Source organism: Ciconia boyciana, chromosome 8 (genome assembly GCF_034638445.1).
Source record: "Ciconia boyciana chromosome 8, ASM3463844v1, whole genome shotgun sequence".
Taxonomy (NCBI): Eukaryota; Metazoa; Chordata; class Aves; order Ciconiiformes; family Ciconiidae; genus Ciconia; species Ciconia boyciana.
This window is the reverse complement of record NC_132941.1, coordinates 1,085,293-1,109,799: the sequence shown is the minus strand read 5'-3', so window position 1 is coordinate 1,109,799 and position 24,507 is coordinate 1,085,293. Positions and strand designations below refer to the sequence as shown.

Sequence of the window (24,507 nt, the reverse complement as noted above, 5' to 3'; positions counted from 1 at the left end):
CTCCAATCCTTGCCTTTGTTTTTATTGAATTCCATCCTGGCTTTTTGGACCTTTCCTCCAGTTCTCCGAGAGCTTTTGGAATTTTAATCCTGCTCTCAAATGTATCTGCAGATCCTCCCAGCCTCCTCACATATGGAGATTTAATCATCATACCATCTACTCCATCATCCAGCTCATTAATGAACGGGCCAGAATAGGCAGACGCAGCGCAGACCCCTGTGCATTTTTACTGCAGAGTGTGGGTTATTGCAAATGCCTGCAAAGCCAGAGGGAAAGTCATGCCAATTTTTGCTGGCTCGGTAGTGTGTTTTGGCCAGCTGAAGAGACCAGTAGGACGATTGTAAAACATTTAATGAAGAAACAGATTTTGAACATAGCTCTGGAAAGCTGACAGCAGGTCTAACTCACCCCCAGCTCTGGGACGGAGACCTCTCCCGTAAGTTGGGGCAAGACAGAAAGTGCCTCGAGCAGATCAGAGGGTGAGGAGGGTTGGGGGGTTCTGGGGTGACATGTGGGGCCCCGTGTGCTGGTCCCTGAATAGGCAGTTGGTGAACTGGTCCAGAGGAGCACCAGTGTCATGCACATAGCTCATGCAGGAGCCCAGTGCTTAAGCCTGGACTCTCCCCAGTAAAGATATTCTTTCCATTTTTAAAGAAAATACTCTTTTAAAGTGTTTTCCACCAGCAAGTAAAGAAAATACCTCTGGAGGTGCAATGCACTGACCTGTCTGTATGCCTGAAACAGGCTGCACCATGATACTGTGTCCAGCTGCCTAATCCACGCTTAATTTGTCGCGGCTCAGCCCTGCATCGCCCGCAGCGATCCTTCCCTCCCCGCCGGGCTGGGAGCGGCAGGATGCTCCTGCTGTTGTGGACTTGGGAACAGAGACTTTCGAGCCCCTGGGCTGCTGAAAGCAACCTGTTTACTGATTTTTCCAATAGGGAAGCTGCTTATAAAAATGTATACACATGGTATTTTAAGGGGCTGTCTCCAGCTTAAGCTGTTTGCAGGTGTCCAGTGTGGACCTCAGTGGGGTGGGGTGGGAAAGGGAGGACGGGGTGCTGGTTCTGCCGGGCATCGCCCCGTGGCACTGCCGGCACCCCAGAGCAGGAGCTCTCCCGTGCTGCTGGCCCTTGTTTCTGTGTTGCTGGTTTGGGTTAAAAAGGAATCTTGTTTCAAGTTAATTTAGACCTGTTCCTAATCACAACAAGCCGAAGTAATCTAATCTGCTGAGAAACCCTCGCTGGAGACTTTGCCTTGCTGGAAACAAGTTTGTTTAAATCAACACTGAAAGCTAAACTAGTGACAATTTCTTGTGTGTTTGTGAAGTATCGTAGCAAAAGCACTCAGAGCAGAGAGAGGTGGCCAGGAACGTCCCTCGCGGCTCCCGCAGCCTGGCTGCCTGCCACCGGCCGCCTTGATGGCTCAGTTTTAATATCTCTTTTCTAAAGACATCCTGTCCAGCACAGTTTGAGCACTGTTTGTAGTGGCAAATATGAGAGTGAGTCCGCTTTGCTGCTGACCATCTACTTTATTTCTATTAGCAGGTCATTGACACACGGGTTGCCGAGTCCGCAGGGACGTTTCTGGGGTCATCATGATGTACAGACATGGGGACAGCATCTCTTTCTCAGCAATGAAATGTTTGTTCAATGAAACCCTTCACCTTGAATGGCAAAAGTGGGTCCTGACTGAGGACTGAGCTGATGACCTGCTTACAAAGCAAAAACCCAGGGGATTATTACCAGGGAAAATGACATTTTTGGCTTTCCGTCAGGGGGCCAGGGGCATCTCAGGGGAAAAGGGGGAGCGTGCAAGGCACCGGCCTGGCAGCTGCACGGAGAAGCCGCTGCTGCCTTTGCCCCTTCGCCTTCCCCATAACCCGCCATGCCCGGGGGCTGTGGGGCGATCGCCCAGGGAACGGGCACCCACCCCGAAAAGCAGGTACCCGCACGTGCCTGTCGGCGTGCTGGAGCGGCTCCAGGGTCGATTGGAGAGCCAGGGTCACATCAGCTAGAAATGCTAATTGCTTCTCATCGTGGTGGGACATTAACGAGATGTTTGGTTCCTCCGTTAGCAGCTGCTGCAGCGTTGTACGGGAGTGCCGGGCTGGTGGTGATGCCGCTCTGACCTCTCTCTTTCAGCCGGGGCTGGGGGCTGTGCCTGGATGACCCCCCTGCCCGGGTGGTGCTGGACTACCCCTTGGTGCCCCCGGGCGTCCTCTACGATGTGGGCCACCAGTGCCGGCTGCAGTACGGCGCCTACTCCACTTTCTGCGACGACATGGACGTAAGCCAGGGTCCCCCCCCAGCATAACACGGGCCCGTGCGGCTCCGAGGGGCTCCCTGGGGGTGGGAGGCTTTGCACGGGGCGATCCTTTCCCTGCAAGTTAAATTTCTGCCAATGGGTTGGCCGGTGCAGTGACCATGCCCTGCGCAACCATGTTTTCTGCAGAGCGTCTGCAACACGCTGTGGTGCACGGTGGGGAACACGTGCCACTCCAAGCTGGACGCTGCCGTTGACGGCACGGCGTGCGGGGAGAACAAGGTAATGGGGAAGAGTCCCCTCCGCGGCTGCAGAGACTCCTTGTCCTGCACACGGGGGAGGTTCACAGGCTACGGCACATGGGGACGGGCTCGGCTCGCTGCCCTCACTGCAATAGGGTAGACATCTCTCCTCGCTAGGTTTAGCGTCACCTCCCGAAGCCCTGGCCCCAGAGCACTGGGGATGACCCCAGGCTCAGCCGCCGCTCCCTGCGAAACCTCCCGCCGTGCCTTTGTCCGTGGCTGTGCCTCACTGACTCTTCCCTCTGGGCTGAGATCAGGCTATGAGTCCCCTTGCTGAGGGCTCTCAGCGGAGGTTTGGGTATGTTGCCTCGGACAAATCCTCAAACGGCCCAACGTCTCTGCGTTTCCCATCGCTTAGAGGTGCACCAGGGTCTGGCAGAGCTCAGACCCCCAGGTCTGAGCTGACCCCCAGGCACCTCTGTGCGAGCAAAGCATGGATTTTCATGGGGCAATACGGGTGCTGGGCTTCAGTGCTCTCCGCGGCCGGGCTGTCTGACTCAACATCAATTATTGCATCCTTAAACCTTGTTATCTCTTCTTCTGGCCTGTCCCTTTGCAGTGGTGCTTCAACGGCGAGTGCGTGCCCGTGGGTTACCGTCCCGACGCGATCGACGGCGGCTGGGGCTCCTGGAGCTCATGGGCTGCCTGCTCGCGCAGCTGCGGCGCGGGCGTGCAGAGCGCGGAGAGGCAGTGCAGCAGCCCCACGTAAGTGAGCGCTTGCTCCCCCGGAGCTCGCCCGGACCCCGTTTAGGAGAGGAACCCAATGCTTCCTTATCGCCCCATAAAGTCGGGGACCATCATCTGGCCGGTGCGGTCCTGCCCCTGGCTGCATTGCACGGCACGACTGTGCCATTGTGCAGTTACCTGTCTGAACAATGTGCCTTTGAAACACTCGGGATTCATTTCACGGGGTTATCCAGCCGGCTGGGCAGCGACAGCCTCCGGAGGGGCAGAGCTTGCTCTGTTTCCTTCCACGGATAAGTCGCTCCCACTCCGTGAGGCAGAGAGCAGTTAAATAGGGCTCAAACAAAGAGCAAAGACTCTATGCTTATAGCTGTAAAACATATCCAGTGTCCTGTATGACAGAAAAGAAAAATAGGTGTTCTTTGAGCCTGATTCAGAGTTGTTTTGAAAAATCTTGCTGCTGTTTATTACCCCATTGCTTTCCATGAGCAATTTCTGATCCGTGCCCGGCCGGAGGCTGCCGGTGCCGCAGCCAGCGCTGGCTCTCGCCTGGAAGCGTCCAGGCACTGATGGAGGAGCAGCCTTGTCCATCCCGTGATTTCTGGCCTGGCCCATCTGCCTCCCAGATGTCCCCTTGGTCACCAAATTGCTGTTGCATTGGATTCAGCCAGGGCCCACGGCTTGCCCAGGTGTCAGAGTGCCCTGGGACAGGGACAGGGACAGAAAAGGGCTTTGTGAGCAATGTTCCAGCAGTTGCTTTTTTCTGAAAGCTACAGGAGCAGGCTCTCGAATGAGCCGAGATGTGCTTTCTGCCCAGCTTCTTCCCTGGGCGCGTCGTTTTTAGCACATGTTGTTGAGCTGTTTAAAGAAGCGCTGTGTAATCTCGGTCCCAGGTCAAGAGCTGGGTTTGTGTTTGACATGAGTTTTGTGGCAGAAGTGCAATTGTAGTTTATGGAGTGTTTTAAACACAGCTGCGGGCGGGCAGGAGAGCACGCACTGGAAAAGCAGGAGAATTTCCCCGGGCAGTTGTTTGCTTTGGCCACTGTAGGTAAATCTTCAGCTTTGCCTTTTGGATGGAGTGAACAAATGTGAGCACTGGGCAGTCCTCCTCCCGCAGGCATTTCCACAGGGTATGTAAACACAACCCTAAAATAATAATTAACTTTATTCTCTTCAGCAAAGTGTGCCCAGACTTAACTGATCGGGGGAAAAGTAATTTTCATGAGGTCATGGGGACGTGAGCGATGGAGAGTGCTGTGACCAAAGGAGAAGGCAAGCGTCAGGAGACGGCAGCAGTATTTTGAGAGTCTGTTGGCATCTGAGAAAAGCCTATTGTTGCTTTTAAAGTCCTTCTTACTTTAAAAAGCCCAGCGGCAGCTTTGCCGTTCCCTTGGGTGGTAGAGGAGCAGGGTTGGAAGCGCATCCCAGGCGGGACGGAGAGCAGCTCCTCCGGAGCAGCCCCGGAACGGGCGCCTGGCTGACCCCGCTCATGGCAGCGCTGGCATCTCGTCGGCCGTGGTAGCCGGGATGATGAAGGAGGTGTTCTACCCCCGGGGGAGGGTGCCCAGCTGCAGAAGGCAGAGGGGCTTCAGACATGAACACTGCCAGTGACACCTGGCTTTAATAACTGGTCTTATAACATCATACACTAGGCCTATAAAACTGGCCATATTGGCAATATTAAGGAGAGACTAAGAGGGACGAGACCCAAGATGTAGCTCATCCAGCTTGAGAGCCGTCACTCAGCAAAAGCTGCCTTTGGTCCGCGGTCTCAGCCTGCGTGGTAGCGTAGCACAGCCCGGGGAGCACAGCAATGGGGAGCTGGTCCAGGAGGGACTCGGAGAAGAAGGACATGGGCCATGGTTTCCACGCGTTTCAAAAGCTTGCTCTGTGGAGTGGGGATCTTTCTGGTGTGGATGTTGTGGTCATAGCCAGCTTCCTTACATGAGCATTGCAGCAGTGATATGTGTGAGTTATAACTGGGAGAGCTCCTCGCTGACTCCAGGTGGATTCAGGCTTGACCCAACCTCATGAGATCAAACCTTAGCAGCAGGTACAAAACCTTAGCTGTGAATGAAAAGGGAGTTTCCCCTTGTGTGTGGTAGGTCTTTCTTTGATAGGACAGGTGTAATGGTTTTAAACTGAAAGAAGGTAGATTTCAATTAGCTATAGGGAAGAGATTTTTTACAATGAGGGTGGGGAGGCGCTGGAACAGGTTGCCCAGGGAAGCTGTGGATGCCCCGTCCCTGGAAGTGTTCAAGGCCAGGTTGGACAGGGCTTTGAGCAACCTGCTCTAGTGGAAGATGTCCCTGGCAGGGGGTTGGACTAGATGATCTTTAAGGTCCCTTCTGACCCAAACCCTTCTGTGATTCTCTGATTTTCCCTTTTTTCCCTTTTCCCTCCCACGGACAGGCCAAAGTACGGGGGCAGGTACTGCCTGGGGGAGCGGAAGCGGTTCCGGATTTGCAACGTCAGGCCGTGTCCCCCCGACAAGCCCTCCTTCCGCCAGGTCCAGTGCAGCCAGTTCAACCCCATGCTCTACAAAGGGAAACTCTACAGGTGGACACCGGTGCCCAACAACAGTGAGTCAAGGGCAAAGCCCGCTGCTGGGTTTCTGCCTGCAGCCCCAATGAAAATCCTGAAACACGGTCTTGCTAACGTCCTGATTTTGCTGTTCGTGTTTGTTAGATTTGCCTTGCAGCATGTTTATGCCATCTTTTAAATTATGGCTGGGCTTGCAGGGTTAGTTTATGTTTTCGGAGATGGTTACGTGGCCCCCAGCCGCTCGGGTTTAGTTTCTGCCTGTTGGGTTCCCCAGTTAACCCCTGCGAGCTGCACTGCCGGCCAGAGGACGAATACTTTGCAGAAAAGCTGCGGGACGCCGTCATCGACGGGACGCCGTGCTACGAGATGAATGCCAGCCGCGACATGTGCATCAACGGCATCTGCAAGGTGGGTCCTGTGCCAGGGCCCTCTGGGGTGGGAGCCCAAGGACCCCCCGTGCTCGGGGAAATGCAGGCAGACACCGTGACCCGTCCCTTAGGTGAACACCGTCCCCTCTCTCGCATGCACCGACGGGCTGAGCTTACTCGTTTTGTCATTCACCACTCAGAAAGCTTTCCTTATTGGATATATTGGTATGGATATATTTCAGCCTCTGTGGTGGCCTCAAGGAAATAGAGCACAAACCCAAGGAAATAAAGGAAGAACGGTTTCACTTGAAAATAAGGTCGGGGATATGAAAGGGCGCGTAGAGAGGACACCCAGTCCAGCCCTGAGCCTGGTGCTGGCAGCCGTGGGTCTGACCTGCAGTGATGGAGATGCCTCCCCTGGCTTGGCAGCTTCTCCCAGCCCTGGGATTTGTTCTTCCTTTTGAGTTATTTTAATTTCTTGGAGGCTACAAATAAGCTGTGATGTGCGGCAGCGTTGCTCTGGCTGCTGGCCAGGGGAGGGCATCTCCCAGCGCAGGAGGCACAGGAATCCAGTGGAGGTGGCACGGTCGGCACCGTGAATCGTCTGGGAGATGCCGGCGTGGCTGGGGAGGCTTTGCCGAGCTGTGCCCTGGGTCCTCCAGCTGCCTTTGGTGGCAGCGAGACGGTCCCTTCATTCACACCTTCCCGTTCCCTAGGGAAGTGGTCCCGAGGTTTAGGCTAGAATAAGCACACATGCAGGACGTTGGATTTCTGTTAAATTAGGGAATGGGTGGCGATCTGAGCTGCCGTGGTGCCGTGGTCGGTGGGGCAGATTCCCACCACGGGACGTGCCAAAGCCATGCTGCTGCAAAGCTGGCAGTCGTGTGTCACCAGGGACACGCACAAGCAGGCAGGACGCGGTCAGGTCTGCCGTGGTGTTAGATAAGGACACTCTGAAAGGCTTTGGGGAAAAAAATGGGCTTTTTGGAAAAAATGCCTTTTGGACGGCAAAAAGAGCAGCAGGAAAGAGGGAAAATAATCAGTCAACGAGTTTCCTTGCGGCCTCTTCTATAAAAACCATTCGTGGAAACTTCCCCCTCTCGCTGGCCATGCTGCTGGCAGCAGCGGGCAGGGGCCTGGTGGCAACTGGAGGCTTTGGGAAGGTCCCGTTTCCTCCTGTAACAGGCTGCGAGTTACTTCAAAGGCTGCGGCACGCCGGCGCGCAGGCAAGGGCTGGAGGGAGAGCGCAGGGGTCATGATTTTTACTTGGCGCATACGACAGGGTGCAATCCAGCAGCTCGTTGCAGATGACAGCGCGCTTAGCCGGGGCTCGCTGCATACAAAATCCTCGTCGCCGCTGAGCCTGCTGCTGGCTGCAACATCGGAGTTAAACCCGGCTCACTGCAGACTGTCGCAGTAGCTAAACCAGTGCTGCGTCTGCTGGTGTGTGCCAGCAGCGCCTGGGCATCTCCTTGGGCAGCGAAGGCTGAAGGCTCCTCGCCAGCACAGGACCCAGCAGGACCCTTTGAGGTCTTGGCTGCGGGTTTTATGGTGCAAAATCACAGGGAGGCTCTTGCTCTGCGCTGGTCAAGTGATTTGGCAGGAGGTGTAGAGAGTTTCAGCAGAATATAAAAAAAGTTTTTGGGAAGTGTTTTGAAACAGCACTAGCAGGGCCAAAGACGAAGGGGCTTTCCCAGCTCGGCACATAACGTGTGCCGACAGGCTCTGCTGCCTGGGGACTCGGGTAGGAAAAGGTAAAAACGAGATGTGGGTCATGATCCTCACTGCGTATGAAGAGGACAGCAGGTCTGCGAGGATACGTTAGAGAAACCCGTATTGCAGCCGATGTGGCTGTATCACCACCCATCCTGCAAAAAAACTCCAGCTCACCCCGCTCTCCCATCCACGTTCCTTATTTCCCACCATTTAGGACCATTGCGTCTCTCCCTCGTTCCTCCCGCATCGGCAGCCGATGGCGCGGTGCGAGGCTGGGGGCGTGCAGGGGCGCGGGCGGCTGACGGGGCTGCCTTGCAGAACGTGGGCTGTGACTACGAGATCGACTCCAACGCAGTGGAGGACCGGTGCGGCGTCTGCCACGGGGACGGCTCCACCTGCCACACCATCAAGAAGACCTTTGAGGACAGCGAGGGGCTGGGTAAGGGCGCTCGGCTCCGTTGCCAAAACACCAGGTGTCTGTTCCCCTCGGAGCCGGGCTCGCTGCTGCTGCTCATTTAGTGTGATTTTTAATCACGGCTTGGCGATTTGGATGGGATAAAACCTGAGCGGCACCATGAGATGTGGTGTTGCCATTCCACTTCTTGCTCCTAGGAAGAAAAACATCCCCTTACTGCTCTTTGTGTCTAAAGGCCTGAAAACAAATCTGTGCACACTGGAGCCAGTTTGGAGAGGTTTAAGGGTATTTTGTGGGTTGACAAGGACATGTTGAAAGTGTGGTAGACACCTTGCCAGCACCCGTGCGGGAAATGTCTCGCTCTGCGATGGGCTCTCACAGCAGGGAACACAGCTGGGCTCAGTGCAAGGTGGGGTTTGGTGCCTCTGGTGCCTTACAGAGATGTAAGGATTGGCAAGATGCTGGCACCCAAGGGACACTGGCACCCACCTGAGGGCGTGGATCATCTCTGCCACGTCTTCGACTCCCCTGAGAGCGATGCTTCGTTCTATTCCCAGGTTACGTCGATATTGGGATTATCCCCGTCGGAGCCCGGGAGATCCGGATTGAAGAAGTCGCAGAAGCCGGGAATTTTCTGGCGCTGCGGAGCGAGGACCCGGAAAAGTATTTCCTGAACGGCGGCTGGACCATCCAGTGGAACGGGGACTACAGGGTGGCAGGGACCACCTTCACCTACAAGAGGACGGGGAACTGGGAGAACCTCACCTCCCCGGGGCCCACCGTGGAGCCCGTGTGGATCCAGGTACGGTCCGGGCTCTGCTGGTGGTCGAGGTGCACGGCGGGGAGGACGGTGGGGACAGAGCCGCCGGCTCTCCTGCCTTCCCGTGCGGGGCTGAGCTGCTGTCGTCTGTCCTGGCACTTCCCTGCCGTCCGAGGGATGGGGCCGCGTTTCTCCGGGAGCCAACGTCAGGAGCAGCCGAACACGTGCTGCCGGCCCGGGGAGTGTTTCCAGCCCACAGCGCTTCCAGCTGAGCCTCATCCCCTTTGCAGCATTCCTCAAAATACACCGCAAAGAGAGCATGAGGAGAAAGAGCCCCTTTCCTGAGGCCTTTCCCATATCTTATCAAGAGCAGAAGAGCCGGTGGTGCTTCTGGCAGGGCTGGAGCAGCCGGCAGAGGTGGTGGGAGCTGGGAGCCGGCACAGTGCCGTGTGCGGTGGCAGGGAGTGGCCCCCCGGCACCCTCGGCAGTGCCGTGCTCCTGCCGGCACGGTGCCCTCCTCCGCCTGATGCCGTGGCAAGGGGCTCAGCCCGTGGGGTCGTGCTCCGTGGTCCGAACCCTGGTGATGCTGCCCAGGGCGCTGCAGGTCAGGCTCAGCTTCCTCGCAAAAGCCCTTGAGGCAGAAGGTGAAAATGCAAAAGGATCATTTAAAATCCTCTGAACCAACTAGAAATTTCAAGTTTTACTCTTCTTTTGTGTGTGGGAATTTCTGTAAAGCTACTTCCCTCCCCAGAATAAGTCATTATTTTTCATCAGAGCCCCGAGGCTTTGAGGAGACGAGCCCTGTCGGGGGGCGATGCTGCCCTGGCATCAGCCGCGGCGCCAGGGCAGGGGAGGGCACCCGGGACCTGCCGCTCTGCCTGCCTGCATCTGGGCAGAAGAGGTTACAATTAACCACATAGTTCCCCCCAAAAAAAAAATTTAGACAAAAATTGCATTGCAGCAGCGTGTTTCCAGGATGGCAGAGCTGCAGGCAGGAGAGCGTCTGCCCGTCTCCTGCTCCCATCAGGTGTTGCCTCCGGCAGAGCAGAGCAGGCACCGGGGAGCAGATGATGGACTTCAGGGGTTATTTATTTCTATGGGAACCTGCTCGCCCTAACGGTCCTTTTCTCCCCGGGTCAGCAGGAGAGTCTCTGTCTTTGCCCCCGCGGTGGGAGCGCACGTTTGCTTCCCCGCAGCTGGGAGGTTGCTCACGGTTTCTGAACGCAAAGTTGCTTCCCCAGGCTTGCGCAGCTGCCCAGGGCTGGTCCTGCTCCGAGCCCCTTCCCTTCTCAAATTCCCGCCTGGCGCATCCTGCAAAAGCTTTCAATACGAGCCCAACTCGACTGTTGCTAATCCCCTCCTCCGCTGCAGCAGCGGCAGCTCTGGGGCTTATCTGGAAATTGCCTTATTTTGCAAACCAACCCCACTCTCTTAATTTTCACCTTGTTTCCATGGAAAAGAGCTGCCCGGGAGATTACTTTTCAGCGCGGCTTTATCTTTTAACAAGCTTTGCACAGCTTTGCAGGGGTTGTAACTGCCGGTGGGGATGGCGGTGGGAAGGCAGCGCGGCGCGGGGGGCTCGGGGCCGACCCTGCTGGGCAGGCCCCTCGGGAGCTGCCCGCTGCTGCTGCTGGCGTGCCTGGCTCTGCAATTCCTTCCCCCGGGAACGGGCGCCAGGACGGTCAGGAGGGAGGGGTATGCCAGTGAATGCAAAGCTGTCGGGAGCCAACATCCTCGTGCCCGTGAGGCCAAGCTTTCCCCCAGAGAAGCTGGTGGGAATCGTCCCACGGGCGACGGCACGGCAGGCACCAGGCTGAAATTCCTCATGGTGCAGCGTGGCACGGAGGTAGTGACCGCCACGGAGGTACGTCCCGCGGAGCCCCAGGAACTCCCCGGCCCTGACAATCGCGGCTCAGCCTGATGGACTCTTCCCGAGCGTCAGCCCCTCGGCAGAGGCTCGCCCTGGAGCCCGGCCACACCGAGCAGCCAACGTCTTCACCTTTTGCATTTCTTTCAGCAGAGGCTCAGGAAGAAATGTGAGGGGGATTCTGGGCTCGTCTGCCACCAAGTGCTGCTGTTAATGGGAACGCTGGCGTGCTTGGCACCCGCAAATCGCTTTCTGGGATTCGTAACCTAATTAAAACCTTCTGACAAAAATGTTTCATTATTCATGAAGAGGTTTTGGAAAGACGCCCTCGCTCCGCCAAAGCTCCAAGAACAACAAAGCTTTGGCAATAATGAGAGCACTTAGGCTAAGAAAAACAAGGTTGAACTCCCAGCCTTTGCCGAGCGCTGGTGCGGGAGGTGCTTTGGGCAGGATTTGTGTCAAGCGCAGGAGCCGCTTCGTGCGTGTTGAGAGCAGCGGGACCCGTTTCAAGTGGGGAGCAGTCAAGGAAATTCCTTCAGGCGCGTGTTGCCATCAGCCATTGCTGGCGTTTGCTGCCGGCGTTTGCCCCCCTGTTTGCCGCAGCCCCTTCTTCCACTGCACGAGCGGGGTGTCACACTGGAGTGGGTGCACCCCCAGCCGCTCTGTGCGGTGCACGGGGCACATCAGGCTGCAGCCCCGGCGCAGTCGAGCCCCTCGCCTGCTGCTGCGCATCGATGGCAGGTTGGAGGCGCAAACACGGAAGGACGCAGGTAGCCGGCATCTCGAGCCGAGATGTGCTGTGGTGCTTCCCCAAGGCGGTTGCTGGAGCAGCTGCAGCTCTCTGGGACACGTGGAGGCAAGGAGATTTGACTCCTTCTTTGTAGGGCTGGGCTTTTGCTGCCATCCCCTTCCTTTCCTTCTGCCACCATCCCAAGGGACAGGTCACTGTGACTGATGTTCACCTGAGTGTCCGTCTGTCCAGGCCAGCCACCGTCAGTCCAGCAGACAGGGCTGGGAGCAGTCAGAGCCTCCCTCCAGCCGTACCATCCCTCGCCGAGAGTTCGGGAAGAGCGATGGAGGGAGGTAGACGTGGCTCAGCATGCTCCCGACGGGTGGGTGCGAGCAGTGGGTCTGTCCTTGCAGGCAGGGTCGTTCCTGCCCCGCGTGCTGCAGACCCGGGGCTGGGGCCGGTGGTGGCACGTGCAAAACCTCCTGCCCCAGCTCTGACTGCGGGGCAGGGGACAGGGAAGGGGACGTCTGGCCGTTCTGGACCCTTCGCCATGCTGAACCTTGAGAAGGTCCTTGGACGGGGCTGCGTTTGGCAGTGGGACTGGATGGGATTAGCAGGGGAATCCTTCCAGGTTCTTCATCAGGGGAGACATAAAACCGAAGTCCTGTTGGTTCTCAGTGCTCTCACTGTTATTTTTTATTACTACCTGACATTTCCACAAGCCCAACGCTCTGAGCGGGGCAGCTGGGGCAGCTCCTCTGCTCCTGCACTGCTTCGGCCATTTGCTAACCCCGTTTCCAAAATGGTCGGGTGCTGCTGCTGGGGTACAGCAGCTGGAACCATCGCTGTCCCCGGCCAACAGACAGTGCAAGGGGACAAATGCAGCCTCGGTATGGAGCTGGCTGTGGAATGGTCTTTATGGCTGTGCTAGGCAGGTTGTTATCTCCCGAGAAGCCCCTGGGGTGCAATGGCCACCCCGACTGCTCTGCACTAGCCACCTCCCTGACCGCCCATTGTCTTCCCACAGCTGCTGTTTCAGGAGACCAACCCCGGCGTGCGGTACCAGTACACCATCCAGCGCCCGGCGGACAGTGAGAATGAGATCGAGCAGGCAGAGTTCCTCTGGCGCTTCGGCTCCTGGACCACGTGCACCGCCACGTGCGGGACTGGTGAGTCTGGCTCCTGTGGGACCCCGGGGCTCGGCTGCCCGCGGTGGAGGAGCGGAGCAGGCAGAGCATCCCCGTACCGCGGGGATGCCTTAGAAATTCCTGGGTCTTTGGTTTCAGGAGGTATTGGGGGGGAAAAAAAAAGCAACATCTGCTGAGGTCACCACTCTCCAGTGCCCCCACCGTGCTCACCCCCCGGACCCCACGCTTTATCAGCGCTTCGCTCCTTGCTCGGTGTCGGTGTCCTGTTACGCGCCGGGTGTTCCTCGGCGTCAGGGTGATGGAGACAAAAGAGCTTTAGAGAAATCCAGGGAGTGTCGAAGGGCTGGTCTCCCGCCTGGCTGGGCCTCTCCAGGGGGGGATCGCTTCCAGGGTTTTATGGAGAGCGTATGGGAGGGTGCCCAGCACGGGCAGAGCACCAGGGTCCCACGCTGCCCCGTGGTGTCGGACACTTGCTTCCCCCCTCCCGCCCCACTGCACCGCCGGGCAGGTGTCCCGGGACCCCCGGGGAAGCTTTTGGAGTGGCCGATGGGGGGGGACGGTCCAGGTGGGCTGCAAGGGGGGAGGCTGGGACCAGCGAGAGCTTCCTCAAGAGTGGCTGCCACTGACAAAAAGGGAATTCAAGGACACTCATACTTTCTAGGTAGCACAGAGTGCCAGGAGATGTTTCCTGCCTGTTCCTGGGAGATAGGTGTGGATTCCTGCTTGGAGCAGGAGGGTTGTGGTGCGGCAGGAGCTGGCAGGGCGTTTTATATATGTTTTTTTTACATACATTACATTACATACACTGAGAGCTCTTCACCTTGGGTTTAGGTGGGCCCTGCAGCGTGGGGAGTCGAGGAGGACGAGAGCTGGGGGCACTTGCTTTTGTTTAAAACCAGCTTTCCTTTGCAAGTTTTCAGTGCTTGGCTTCCAGAACAGAAGGGAAATACAGGAGCAAATCAGGCAGGAGTCGGGTGAGGATGGTCACCCTGTCCGGCCGCAGGCGAGCGTCTGGAGGAGGGCTGAGCCCCTCTCCCTGGGCTGGATGACGGTGTGAGCCGAGACATGGATTTGGGGGCTCAGGCTGAGCCTCTTCTGCGGGGACCAGCCCCAGGGCCCCAGCCCCACCGGCCCCGTAAGCTCCGGAGCGCTTGAGCCAGGGCACAGCTCAGCAGCCTCAGCAGCGTCCTATCAATCTCAGCTGATTGCAGAGGTTATTATTTACAGCTCTCCCGGTCACGGGTCAAGTATGCGTTGCAAAAAGGAGGACAAAAGCAGGCAGCGAGGCAGCGTGTGGAGGGTGAGGTCATCCTGAAAAATGTTGTCCCATGAGCGCTGCAGACCAGGGGCAGGAGGCTTCGGCGGGTGATTTATCCGTGAGCTGCGGCTGGGGCAGAAGGCTGCCAAAAAAGAGCCGTGCTGCTGTCAGTCGGCTCCCCTTCGGACACAGCCTCCCCGACGGCCTCAGTGTGCGTGTGTGCATACGTGCACACGCGTGCTCCGATGGCTGGATGTGGCTCTGGATGGTGGTGCCAGGACGGCGCTCCCTCCACGGGCTGCGGCATCTCCACTGTTCGCCGTCCTGCCCCGCCTGTGCTCCTCCGCATGGCTTTGGCAGCCCCAAACATGCTGCACCGTGGCTGCAGAGGCTTTTCACAAGGGGAGAGGTGGGGAAAGGCTTTTCCCCCTGGCCAAGAGGTCCCCCTGGCAGCAGGGTGTTTTCTGCGGAGCCTCCACCAGCTGCATCGCTATTAAATCCCATTAGGCAGCTTGTGGAAAGGCATTTTTCTGCATCTCTTTCGTCTCACTGCTGACTATAAAAGCTGTAGGATAGCAAAGGTTTTACTCCAGAGATTTCTGCTCAGCAGCTTGCCCAGCAATGCCCCTTGCCCGGCAATGCCCCTTGCATTGCCTGTGACCAAAGGACACAGCTGGAGGCTGCCAGGACCAAGCTGGGGTCGTTGCAGAAATCCGAGAGTGGGAGCCAGCAGAAGGGTGGAGATGTTCCTGCCTTTAACCCGTCTTGTCCCTGTGAACCGCCTGGTACAGAGACAAAGCACCGGGGGGGCGACCACAGACGTCCCATGGAGTTTGCGAGGTTGAAGCAAGCCGTCTGTCCGAGTTTGGGGTCTGCCGATGGTTCTGGACATGGCTGTCCTCACCTTGCCTTCTGTGGAAACTCTTGCCATTCCTTAGGTATTTCCTGACATCCTGAAAGAACAGGTATAATCCAGCAGCGTTTTTCTAAGGGAGAACAAGATTTGCCAACTCTTTCTGTGATCTGTTTTTAGCTTTCTGCATGAGCAGCCCTGGACTCGGTCTCGGGGCAGGAGCCGAGGTTTGCTGGACAGACAGACACTGTGTCCTGCCAGCCCCATGGAGGGGCTTTGGCTGCGGTCTGCTGCTTGTAATGCCCGGGAGCCCATGTCCTGGATGGACCGGTGTTGCTTACTTCCATCCATCCATCCATCCATCCATCCAGTCCTAGGTGTCCCTGCTTTGCAGCTGCGTATCCAGGGTCATTTTCCAGCCCAGTTAAGCTCCGCAGGTCTCATCACACGCGTGTCGGATTGAGACCAGCTCTGCTTCTCCCACCCGGGTACACTGGGAGTGCTGGTGCCGTTGGGCTCCATGAAGGCATTGGGACCTCAGCAGAAGTGGGCTTTCCACTTCCAGTTTCAGTGGTGGTTTCATTTTCTTTCCCCTGTTTTTGGTGGCTCAAGGTTACCTTAGGGCCTCCTCTCACGAGGCAGAGGAGGCTCGGTGGCTCGGTTCGATTTTCGTCTCGAGCCAAGCCCTTGCCTGTGTCCGCAGGGGTGCAGCGGCAGATCGTGCACTGTGTGGAGAAGCTGGCCGGCATCGTGGAGGAGCGGTACTGCGATGCGCTCACCCGCCCCGACGACCAGCAGAGGACATGCAACGAGGAGCCCTGCCCGGCCAGGTCCACTGGATTTCCCCTCGCTCCTTCTCAGCAAAGCTTTAATCTCCAAACTGCCCCAAGGGGGTGACCAGAGTCAGGGGGACCTCGGTCGCTGCTGTGCCCGGATTGCACCAGGACACATGCAGCTATTTGCACCCCTGGTTTTGCACCTCTCCTCTCCTTCGTGCTTGGGAATGGGTCCCAGACCCCGCGTTGGTCCATGGGATCAAATCCCTGTGGTTGCGTGACCACCGCAGCACGTTGCTGGTCTGCAGACCACGAGCTGCACAAGAAGGCACCATGCTGGCAGGGCCAGGAGCCCCTCTCTGCCTCTGTGCAAATAACCATCCCCGGCACAACACGGGGACTGATCCATCCCTGACCCTCGATCCGGGCACCCTGACCTTGGGCTGAAACACACGCCGCAGTTGGGATCCTAATTCCCCCGTGACCGTGGGCCCCGCTGATCGTTACAGGCTGCTGAAGCCTGCATGCATCTCCTGTACATCTCCTGGCCCCGAACGTGTCTTGGTTGGTGGTGGCTAAAACCCACCACCCCACAGCATTCGGCATGGTGAGGCACGGGACAGAGCCCGGCTCGTGGCCGCTCGCTCTGGCTGAGACATTTTCCCTTCCGCGTTTCCCCAGGTGGTGGGTCGGCGAATGGCAGAAATGCTCGGCCACCTGCGGCCGGTCGGGGCTGATGAAGAGGACGGTGCTCTGCATCCAGAGCGTGGGGCTGGACGAGCAGAGGGCCTTGCAGCAAGCAGACTGCCAGCACCTCTCCAAGCCAGATGCCACCGCGCCCTGTCACCGGGAGGTTCCCTGTCCCTCCCAGTGGGCCGTGGGGAACTGGTCCGAGGTGAGAAGGAGCGTCGGGGAGGTCCCAGTGTCTTGCAAAGCTGGCGGGAGCTGGGGACAAAGTGTCCCCAGACATCCTCAGCCTGCCCGAGAGCGATGGGCACACTCCTGCTTCCAGGGAAAATTCATGGATGTGTTTCCGTGGGCTCATGTTGTAACACCCGCTCACACGGATGGGAATTCCGTGGCACAGGGAGGTCTCGGAGTGAGGAAGGAGCACCGAGCTGTTTGGCTGTGCCCCATCCTCCCCGAAGGATGCTCCGTGCTTGATTGCAAGGAGGGCAGAAACAAGAGGTTTTCAACCCCTCAGTGTATTTTCCAGCACCACAGGCCTTCGCCTTTGTTTCGGCAGAGGCCTTGAAGATAATTCTTGCCTGCTGAAGCAGGGTGTGAGGGGCAAGCCGGGGTCTGGAGGCACCGTGCACGCGTGTGCTGGCCGGTGGGCATCTGCTCCCTGGCAGCGTGACCTGGCACTGGGGCGAAGCTGCCCCGTCTCTGCTGCAGGGGTGGGCAGGGACCCCCCCAGCCATGCTCCCAGGGAATGGGGGGGCATCACAAATTTTTCAACAACTTTTTTAAAAAGAGAGGGAGAGATCAAAAAAAACCCCCATGTATAAAATGCCATGGTCTGTGGACACCCTGTGTCTGTGTAGGTCTGTGTAGCCTTTATTTTTGTATTTCTGTGGATCAGCTTAACCGCAGGTTCAGGGTTTTAACCAGAAAATTATAACTCCTAATTGAAGCAGTGGTTTCAGAAAGTGTTCAGCGTGAAGACAAGTATCAGGAGAGAAATGAGAGAGCCTGGGAACTGAGCTTGTTGCTAAGAAACAAACGGAATAAAAACGCGAACAGAAAATTTAAAGGCTAAATGAGAGCTATTTAGAAATATTTTTCTAGGGGCCCACAAAAGCCACAATTGCAGGGCTGAGCAAGAAGGCTGCAATAGTTTAAAGGGAAAATGATGAATTGCCCGCGGGTCTGTGCTGTGCACGGAGCCAGCCCAAGCTGTCACGGTCGTCCTCTGTGGTGTTGACATCGACGGATCTGTGAGCCCAAGAAAAATGTGTTTGAGATTTTGAGATATCTGTAATTTGTCTGTCCTTCTTTCACTTGAGGCAAGAGCCCTCCTTCTTCTCCATTTCCACCACCACCAGTAAGCAGAGAAACACGGGGGGCTTGGAAGCTTCCCAGAAATGTGTTTTTTCTGTCCAGCAATAATAATAGGGGGTTGTCGCTTTTTTTGTACTTGCAGACCCTCGGGCAGGGCAGCACCTACGCCTGTCTGGCACTGGCAGCGCCGGGGCAGCCCGCAAAGCCGAAGAGGTTATTTGCAGTTTGGGTAGCCCAACAAAGTGCTTAAACACTGGGGCTTAGTGCCTTCAGAAGGACCCTAAAGCAATGTGTAGCCAGCTTTATGGACTTTCCAAAGAAGTTATCAGGGCAGTCAGAAGTATTATTTGTTGTCCATTAAGACACGAACGGGAGCGTCTGTCTCCTGGCAGGAGCACGTCCCACTGCGCAGCCTGCTGTGATGCCTCCTGCAGTTGTCTGCTCGATGCGAAACCCTCCTGCAAGCTCTGGGTGTTCCCCGTGAGGCTCCTAACAGCCATCATTTCTTATCTGCGTCCCAGAGGCTTTCCCGATAACCAAGCCTTGGCAAATAAGCCTTCTCCTTCCCCCTGCAAGAGCTGCGATACCTGGAATTTATCTCCTGGATGGAGCTGGAGGCATTTGCTGAGAAATTTTAGCTTAAGGCGCACGCTGTGGGAGTTGACCTCTGTTTTCCCTGATTTGGCAGTGCAATCCCAGTAGGGAGAAGCAGCTTGCTTGCACCCCTCCCGCAGATGTTAGCGTGCAGTAATGTTTTATTTCAGCAACATTGCGTAGCTGGTGGAAGTGCCTGGCGGTGGCCAAGCGGCGTTATGGACTGTCCCTCCTGCCGGGCATGGTCCTCGGGGTCGTTTCTGCTCCTACCCGGCATTGCCCAGGAGACACGGAGCTGGGGAGCCCACGGCCGGTGCGGCATGGCAGGGCCCCGGCTGCTGGGTCAGCATCTCCTCCGGACAGCCCCTGCCTGGGAGGAGACATCCATGGAGTGGGCACCCACCCGGGAGCCCACTGGGGCCGGTGTGGGGAGCGGGGCAGGTCCCGACCAGGCACCTGGCCCTCACGAGGACTGAGCAGAGATGAGAAAAGCTCAAAGTACAGGAGTATATATTGCCTGAGGAGCACATCTCCCAGCCAGCCCAGCCCAGCAGCTCTGCCTGTCCACCTTAACCTCTTCATTTCCATGTGCTGGTGGCTGTGCATCAAACCCTTGCCTCAGCCCATCTGTTTTCATCCAAATAGCGGGGATTTCAGCAGAAATCCCCTCCACTGGGTTTGTTTGCCTTGTTGACCGTTTGTTCTCCTTGGCTGGCTTGCGTAAGGCGCTTTGATGTATGTGACTAATGCTCTGTGCGTCCGTCACCGCAAACTGCAGTGGCCTGTGGCTTGTGCAGCCCATGTGTGATGTTAGTAGCGCTATGATTTACTTATCCAGCAGAAAATTTTGCTGTCCTTTTTTCCAGCTTGTGGGTTTCTTTTATACTGAACAATCTCAAAGAGACCGTTATGGTGGAGGAGGGGCTGTCCTCAACAAAGCTGCTTATTGACCCTTTTTCCCTACTAGGACAACACCCATGCTATTATCCTCCGCTTCAAAAAAATTCTCTTCTAGAAGAAGAGATGTAATTCATGGCAATAGGTTGTAGAAGAGACCTATTAGATCATCTTACCCAATGCCCTTCGCGATGTCCATCTCCCGGGAAAATTGTTTCTGGCTGGAGTGCAGGTCAAGGATCACCCCGAGCAAAGTACCCTGCGCTGCCAACCCTGCGCTGGGATGGTCTTTGAGGGGGGACAGCCCCAGAGGTGGATTTGGCTGGGAATACCACTGCTTCCCAGTGTGACCGGCCCCCCTTGCTCCCGACTCCTGGCACAGGGGACCCCATGCACCAGCTGGGACGGGCACAGCAGATGTCTCGGGACCCAGGCGGGCGGTGGGAGCGTGGCAGAGCGATGCTGAGCCCCTTTGCCCTGTGCCCAAAGCATCACGGCACATGGGACGGTCAAGCACCCGCTTAGGTATCTCGGAGGGGAGCACTGGCGAGCGGCACGGGCACTGCCGCAGCACCGCTGCCGGCCCCTTCCCCGCTCCTCCCGCTGCACCCTGCATCGCCCGCACTCCCGTCCCTGACGTTTGCGTCTCTCTTCCTTTCCCAGTGCTCCGTGACGTGTGGCAACGGGACACAGAGGCGCCCTGTTTACTGCAGCAACAGCACTGGAGCCGCTTGTGACCCTGCAGAAAGACCCAGCTCGGAAACTATTTGCTCCCTGCCACAGTGCCAGGAGAAATTAGACAATGCCAACACAGACTGGTCTGGCAGTGGGTCCTCCAGCAGAGAGATATTTAATGAAATCCATTACATCCCCAGAAACCACATTGCTAAATTTAACCCCTTAATTCCAAATATTCCAGAGTCCAGTGATGTCAATATCATCACTGAGGAGGACTTCTCGGCCAGAAAGGGAAATGTTTTTGTTGATGATTTTTACTACGATTATAATTTTATCAACTTCCATGAGGATCTCTCTTACTATCCCTTCACGGAGAAGGAGACCAAAGGAGAGGAGCCTAAGCCAGAGCTGAGCACCAACGACGTGGAGGGGTCCCGTGAGATACCCGCTGATGTCCTGCACACCATCGAGCTGGGAGAAGGAGCAAGCGAGGACCATCCAGTGCTCGGCAAAGGAGAGACAGAGCCCAGGGATTTAACCATGAACGACCTCCTGAGCGTGGTCCCTGAGGATGCAGGGACAGCCGCTCCCGCCCACACCATCCCTCACCTCTCGGGTGAGGAGGAGGACGCGACACTTGTGCCCCGCTCCGAGGACCACCTGCCCACCCAGAGCACCACGAGTCACGATTCTGCAAACAACCACGACCACCCACACCCGGGTGAACCCTGGGGAGGCGTGCTGACGACCCCCGGTCCTGGGTGGGATGCTCCAGCCCATGGCCTCGATCCCCGGGCTCTTTACCCGGCCGATCCCTCCCCGCCGCTGCCTGCTGGCAGGGGCGTTGCTGGCACAGACGCGTCCGACAGTCTGGGAGAGCTGGGGAGCAGCGGCGAGGGGCATGCAGGCACAGAGGGGCCAGGTAATGCCGGCAGTGAGGAGCACGACGTGGCCAGCTCTGCGGGGAGAGGCCGTGAAGACTCAAGGGAAACAGGTCTTGTCATCACTGGTAACGCTAACAGTGCTGCCCGCAAGACCCAGCAGCAGGAAGGGTGGGCAGAAAGGCCGGAGGGGATGGCGGGCACACACGCAGTGCTGGTGGCAGAAGAGCAAGCCCGTGGGACAGAGAGGGCAGTTCTTTCCTTCCCCACCCTGCAGGGACCGGGGCAGGAGATGGGAGCTGGCAGCACCCGTCCCGCTGCGAGCCCCTATCCCACGGGTGCTGACGGGGGCCAGCCAGAGCTCCGCACCCCCACGTCCCTGGCCTCGGCCCCCTTGGTGGCCACTACAGCCTTTCCAGCAGCAGCGTCCTTGTCCCCCGCCATGCCCGGGCCAACCACTCAGCTCACCTCCAGCGGCCTCACCCAGCAAGATGCCCTCGTGCCAGCCATGCCCACGGCCCCGGCTCACAGCCCTCCCGTGCACCCAGCGGGAGCATCGCCCTCCGAATCCCCCTGGGTGTGGTGGACCCTGGGGGTGTCCCACCACCCGGAGACAGCATCGCCCCGTGCACAGCAGACCTCCCACGGGGCCCCACGCAGCAGCACCGCACCAGGGGAGCGCTCGCCGAGGGCAACCCCAGGGACCTTTGCTTTCAGTGATGGGGAGCACAAGTTACCCCAGCCCACCCCTGCCCCCCCACTGTTCTGGGAGAAAGAAGAGATACAGCAGGAGGAGGCTTTGCCTCTGCCATCGACCACCGTGGCAGCCACTGTGATGCCCAGCTGGGAGGTTGGGAACTGGAGCGAGGTACGTGTTGAGTCCCATTAAAAGCGTGACGTGGCCGGTACGGAGGTGAGAGACCTGTCCCTCTCCTGGCTGGTCTCTGGGGCGTTGCTCTTTGCACGCAGAAAGTGTGCATGGCTGACACAGGCATTTTTGCATTTTGGCCAAATACCAAAAGCCCCCAGCACCGTGGGGTGGAGCAGGCATTGCAGCCCGTCCCGCCATGGGCCATGGCAGCCAGGAGCTGCTTCCTGGCATGAGTCAGCAGCCGGTGTCCCACGCTCCGGCTGCCGCTCCGTCCTGTCCTACTCCCTTGGACACCAGCTACGGTGGCAGCTCCTCGTGCTCTGCAATGCTCAGCCCGGCCCGGCCCCAGAAAGGCATGTTTCCGAGCAGCCCGCTCGCTGCCCTGGCACAGCTCCCTGCTCCGGGAGGGCTGGTTCCCCCGAGCGCAGCGTTCCCTGCCCTGCGGGAGGGTCCGGGGCAGCGGGTGCTCGGGCGGCGGCGGGAGTACGCAGCGGGCAGGGAAACGCGATCCCCACCCAAATCCCTGCCCGCTATGGAGCAGGCAAGTGCAGAGCCCCCGCGCTGGGGCTGAGCACCCAGGGAGACCCCCTGGCACGGGAGCAAGCCGCTGCCATTTTATAGGAGAGAGTATCTTAAAATATGCCACAAAATGACAGAAATTTGAATGTCAAGTGCGAGGCGCATCAAGGCTGCAAATTACCAAAGGGAAGGGGCTGTGCTGAATGCAGTGAATGGGGGATTATCAGCAATTACCAGCTATCCTCTTACTGCCTAGCTGTCCTGGGGCTGCTCCCTGCATAGCGTTTGCAGTGACAGACAAATGGCTGCTGCAATTCACGATAATGGGCTTTTATCAGAAAGCACAAAAATAACAAGCCTTTGGAGTCGTGGGGCACCGGAGACTGAGCGCTGGGGGAGTGTTTTAAGAAGGCTGCACGAAGGGCCCAGTAACGGTCAGGACAATACCTAATATCAGCAAAAATACAGTCGCACCTGTGGGTTTTATAAAGGGGCTTTGAACATTGCTTGAGCCGGGGTGTTGGAATGAGCTCTGCCGCAGGGATGGCACTGGTGGCAGTGCCGTGACATGGAGACACACGGGTGTGTTTTGAAAGCCCTGCAAAGGCTTTTAAGATGGAAAGGCTGCTACAAAATAAATCAGATCGGTCTGAACAGCGAGGGGTGGATCCAAAAGAGGAGGTGGAGGCACTGCCTTTCAGGTGGAGAGAAATCTTTACTGGAGCTTTTAACACTGAAAGAGCAGGGGACAGGCAGTGCTTGTGAAAGCAGGGCATGAAACAGAGCTTTATGAGACAGCAGTCAAACGGTTGAAGCCATTAGTGCTGATTAAGAGAGACCTAAGAATCCAACAAAAAAGCTAAAGGCACCCAGCTGCAGAGATCCCCGGTGCTGCCCCGTTTCCCACCGAGCTGCAGGCGGCCGTGGCCAGGACGCTGGCACGGGGCGATGGCCGTCGCTGCTGGTGGCCAGGGTCGTGGCATGAGAATCCTCCTGGAAGCTAAAAGCTGGACAGGGAGAGGAAGGACAGTCCCAGCCAGACCAGAAACGACTGAAATGAGTTACGGAGGAGGCTTTTCCTCCTTCTTCCCCCAAACTGAGGGCTGCCTGATGTGGCCACCGGGCTCCATCCTTGGCCAGAGCCAGCCACGGGGCATCAGGGGTGTCAAGGGACATCCCGCTGGGGCCGGCGGGAGAGGAGAGGAGCAGGCGTCTGCCTCGTGTGTTGCAGTGCTCGGCCACCTGCGGCGTGGGCGCGATCTGGAGGACCGTGCGCTGCAGCACCGGCAGCGACGACGGCTGCGCCGCTGCGAACAAGCCCGTCCCTGCTCGGAGGTGTTCCCTGAGACCGTGCTCGTCGTGGCGTGTGGGGAACTGGAGTAAGGTAAACAGGCGTGCAGGCAGTAGGGAGGGTCCCGAAAAACCCACAGAAAAATGAAGGGAGGTGGTGCCTGCCCTATGGCTAGAGCATTACCCGCTCTCGGGGCATGCTCTTGCCTGTGGCTCACAAAGGCAGAGGGTAAAGATTTGCACTTGCCGCAGAGTTGAAACTACTTCCTCCCACAATAATATTTTTATTTTTCCTGCTCTTGGGCTGGTTAAAAAGCCAGGAATTAGCAAAAGCTAAATGAAGAGGGGTTTGAAAGTTTCTGGACAATATTCTTGCCAATCTACACTACCAGGGGGTGTTTGCAGTTGGGTTGGGTGAATCCAGCGTGTTCAATGGTGGGGAGCAGCCCTCCTTGCTCGGGGTGGGTGCCGCTTCTGGGCTGTGCAGATGGGAGATCGTCGGTTGTAAGGAAAGGCTTTGCTGCTGGTACAACTGGAAGCCGATTGCTTTCAGAGGGAAGTTAGTGACAGATTCAGAGCTGCATGGACTTTTCTCTAGCTTGGACTAGAGAAAGAGGGGAAAAGAGGCTGAGTATCAGCTCAATCCAACCCAAAGCAGAGCATGTCTCTGGGGTCACCTCCCTTTGCCGGAGGGATTCCCCCTGCACCGGCCCCTGCTGCCCTTCCCCAGCGTGATGCTCGTGCCGTTTCCCAGTGCTCCAGGAGCTGCGGCGGGGGGACGAAGGTTCGGGACGTGCATTGCATCGACACCAGAGACCAGAGGCTCCTACGGCCCTTCCACTGCCAGGCTGTCCTCTACAAACCGCCCGCGCAGCTCCCCTGCCAGAGCACGCCGTGCCTGGACTGGTACACGTCCTCCTGGAGAGAGGTAAGGGCTGCTGCGGAGGGGGCTGAGCGGGGGGCATGGGGGACAGCGCTCGACCCCCGAGCATCGCAGCGGGGCTTCTCTCCTGGCTGGGCACACGCAGCCCGCGTGCCTGTGCCGGGGCGTTTCACGCCCGCACTTATCTTTGTTCTCTCTCCCTGG

The 24,507-nt window shown here is 57.6% G+C and overlaps 1 protein-coding gene across 2 annotated transcripts in view; it reads left to right on the top strand.

The window, feature by feature from the left end:
- Positions 1–24,507, top strand: part of ADAMTS7 (ADAM metallopeptidase with thrombospondin type 1 motif 7) — a 51,977-nt gene that overhangs the window by 13,783 nt on the left and 13,687 nt on the right. The window contains exons 9-21 of one of the 2 annotated variants that reach the window (XM_072870959.1): positions 2,145–2,289; positions 2,455–2,547; positions 3,127–3,272; positions 5,664–5,833; positions 6,070–6,203; positions 8,198–8,318; positions 8,852–9,096; positions 12,679–12,820; positions 15,614–15,740; positions 16,368–16,581; positions 19,845–21,608; positions 23,362–23,514; positions 24,175–24,348. In XM_072870959.1, the coding sequence (XP_072727060.1) occupies positions 2,145–2,289; positions 2,455–2,547; positions 3,127–3,272; positions 5,664–5,833; positions 6,070–6,203; positions 8,198–8,318; positions 8,852–9,096; positions 12,679–12,820; positions 15,614–15,740; positions 16,368–16,581; positions 19,845–21,608; positions 23,362–23,514; positions 24,175–24,348 (3,628 nt within the window). The remainder of the gene's footprint in view (positions 1–2,144; positions 2,290–2,454; positions 2,548–3,126; positions 3,273–5,663; positions 5,834–6,069; positions 6,204–8,197; positions 8,319–8,851; positions 9,097–12,678; positions 12,821–15,613; positions 15,741–16,367; positions 16,582–19,844; positions 21,609–23,361; positions 23,515–24,174; positions 24,349–24,507) is intronic. The other variant, XM_072870960.1, reaches the window with a different exon arrangement.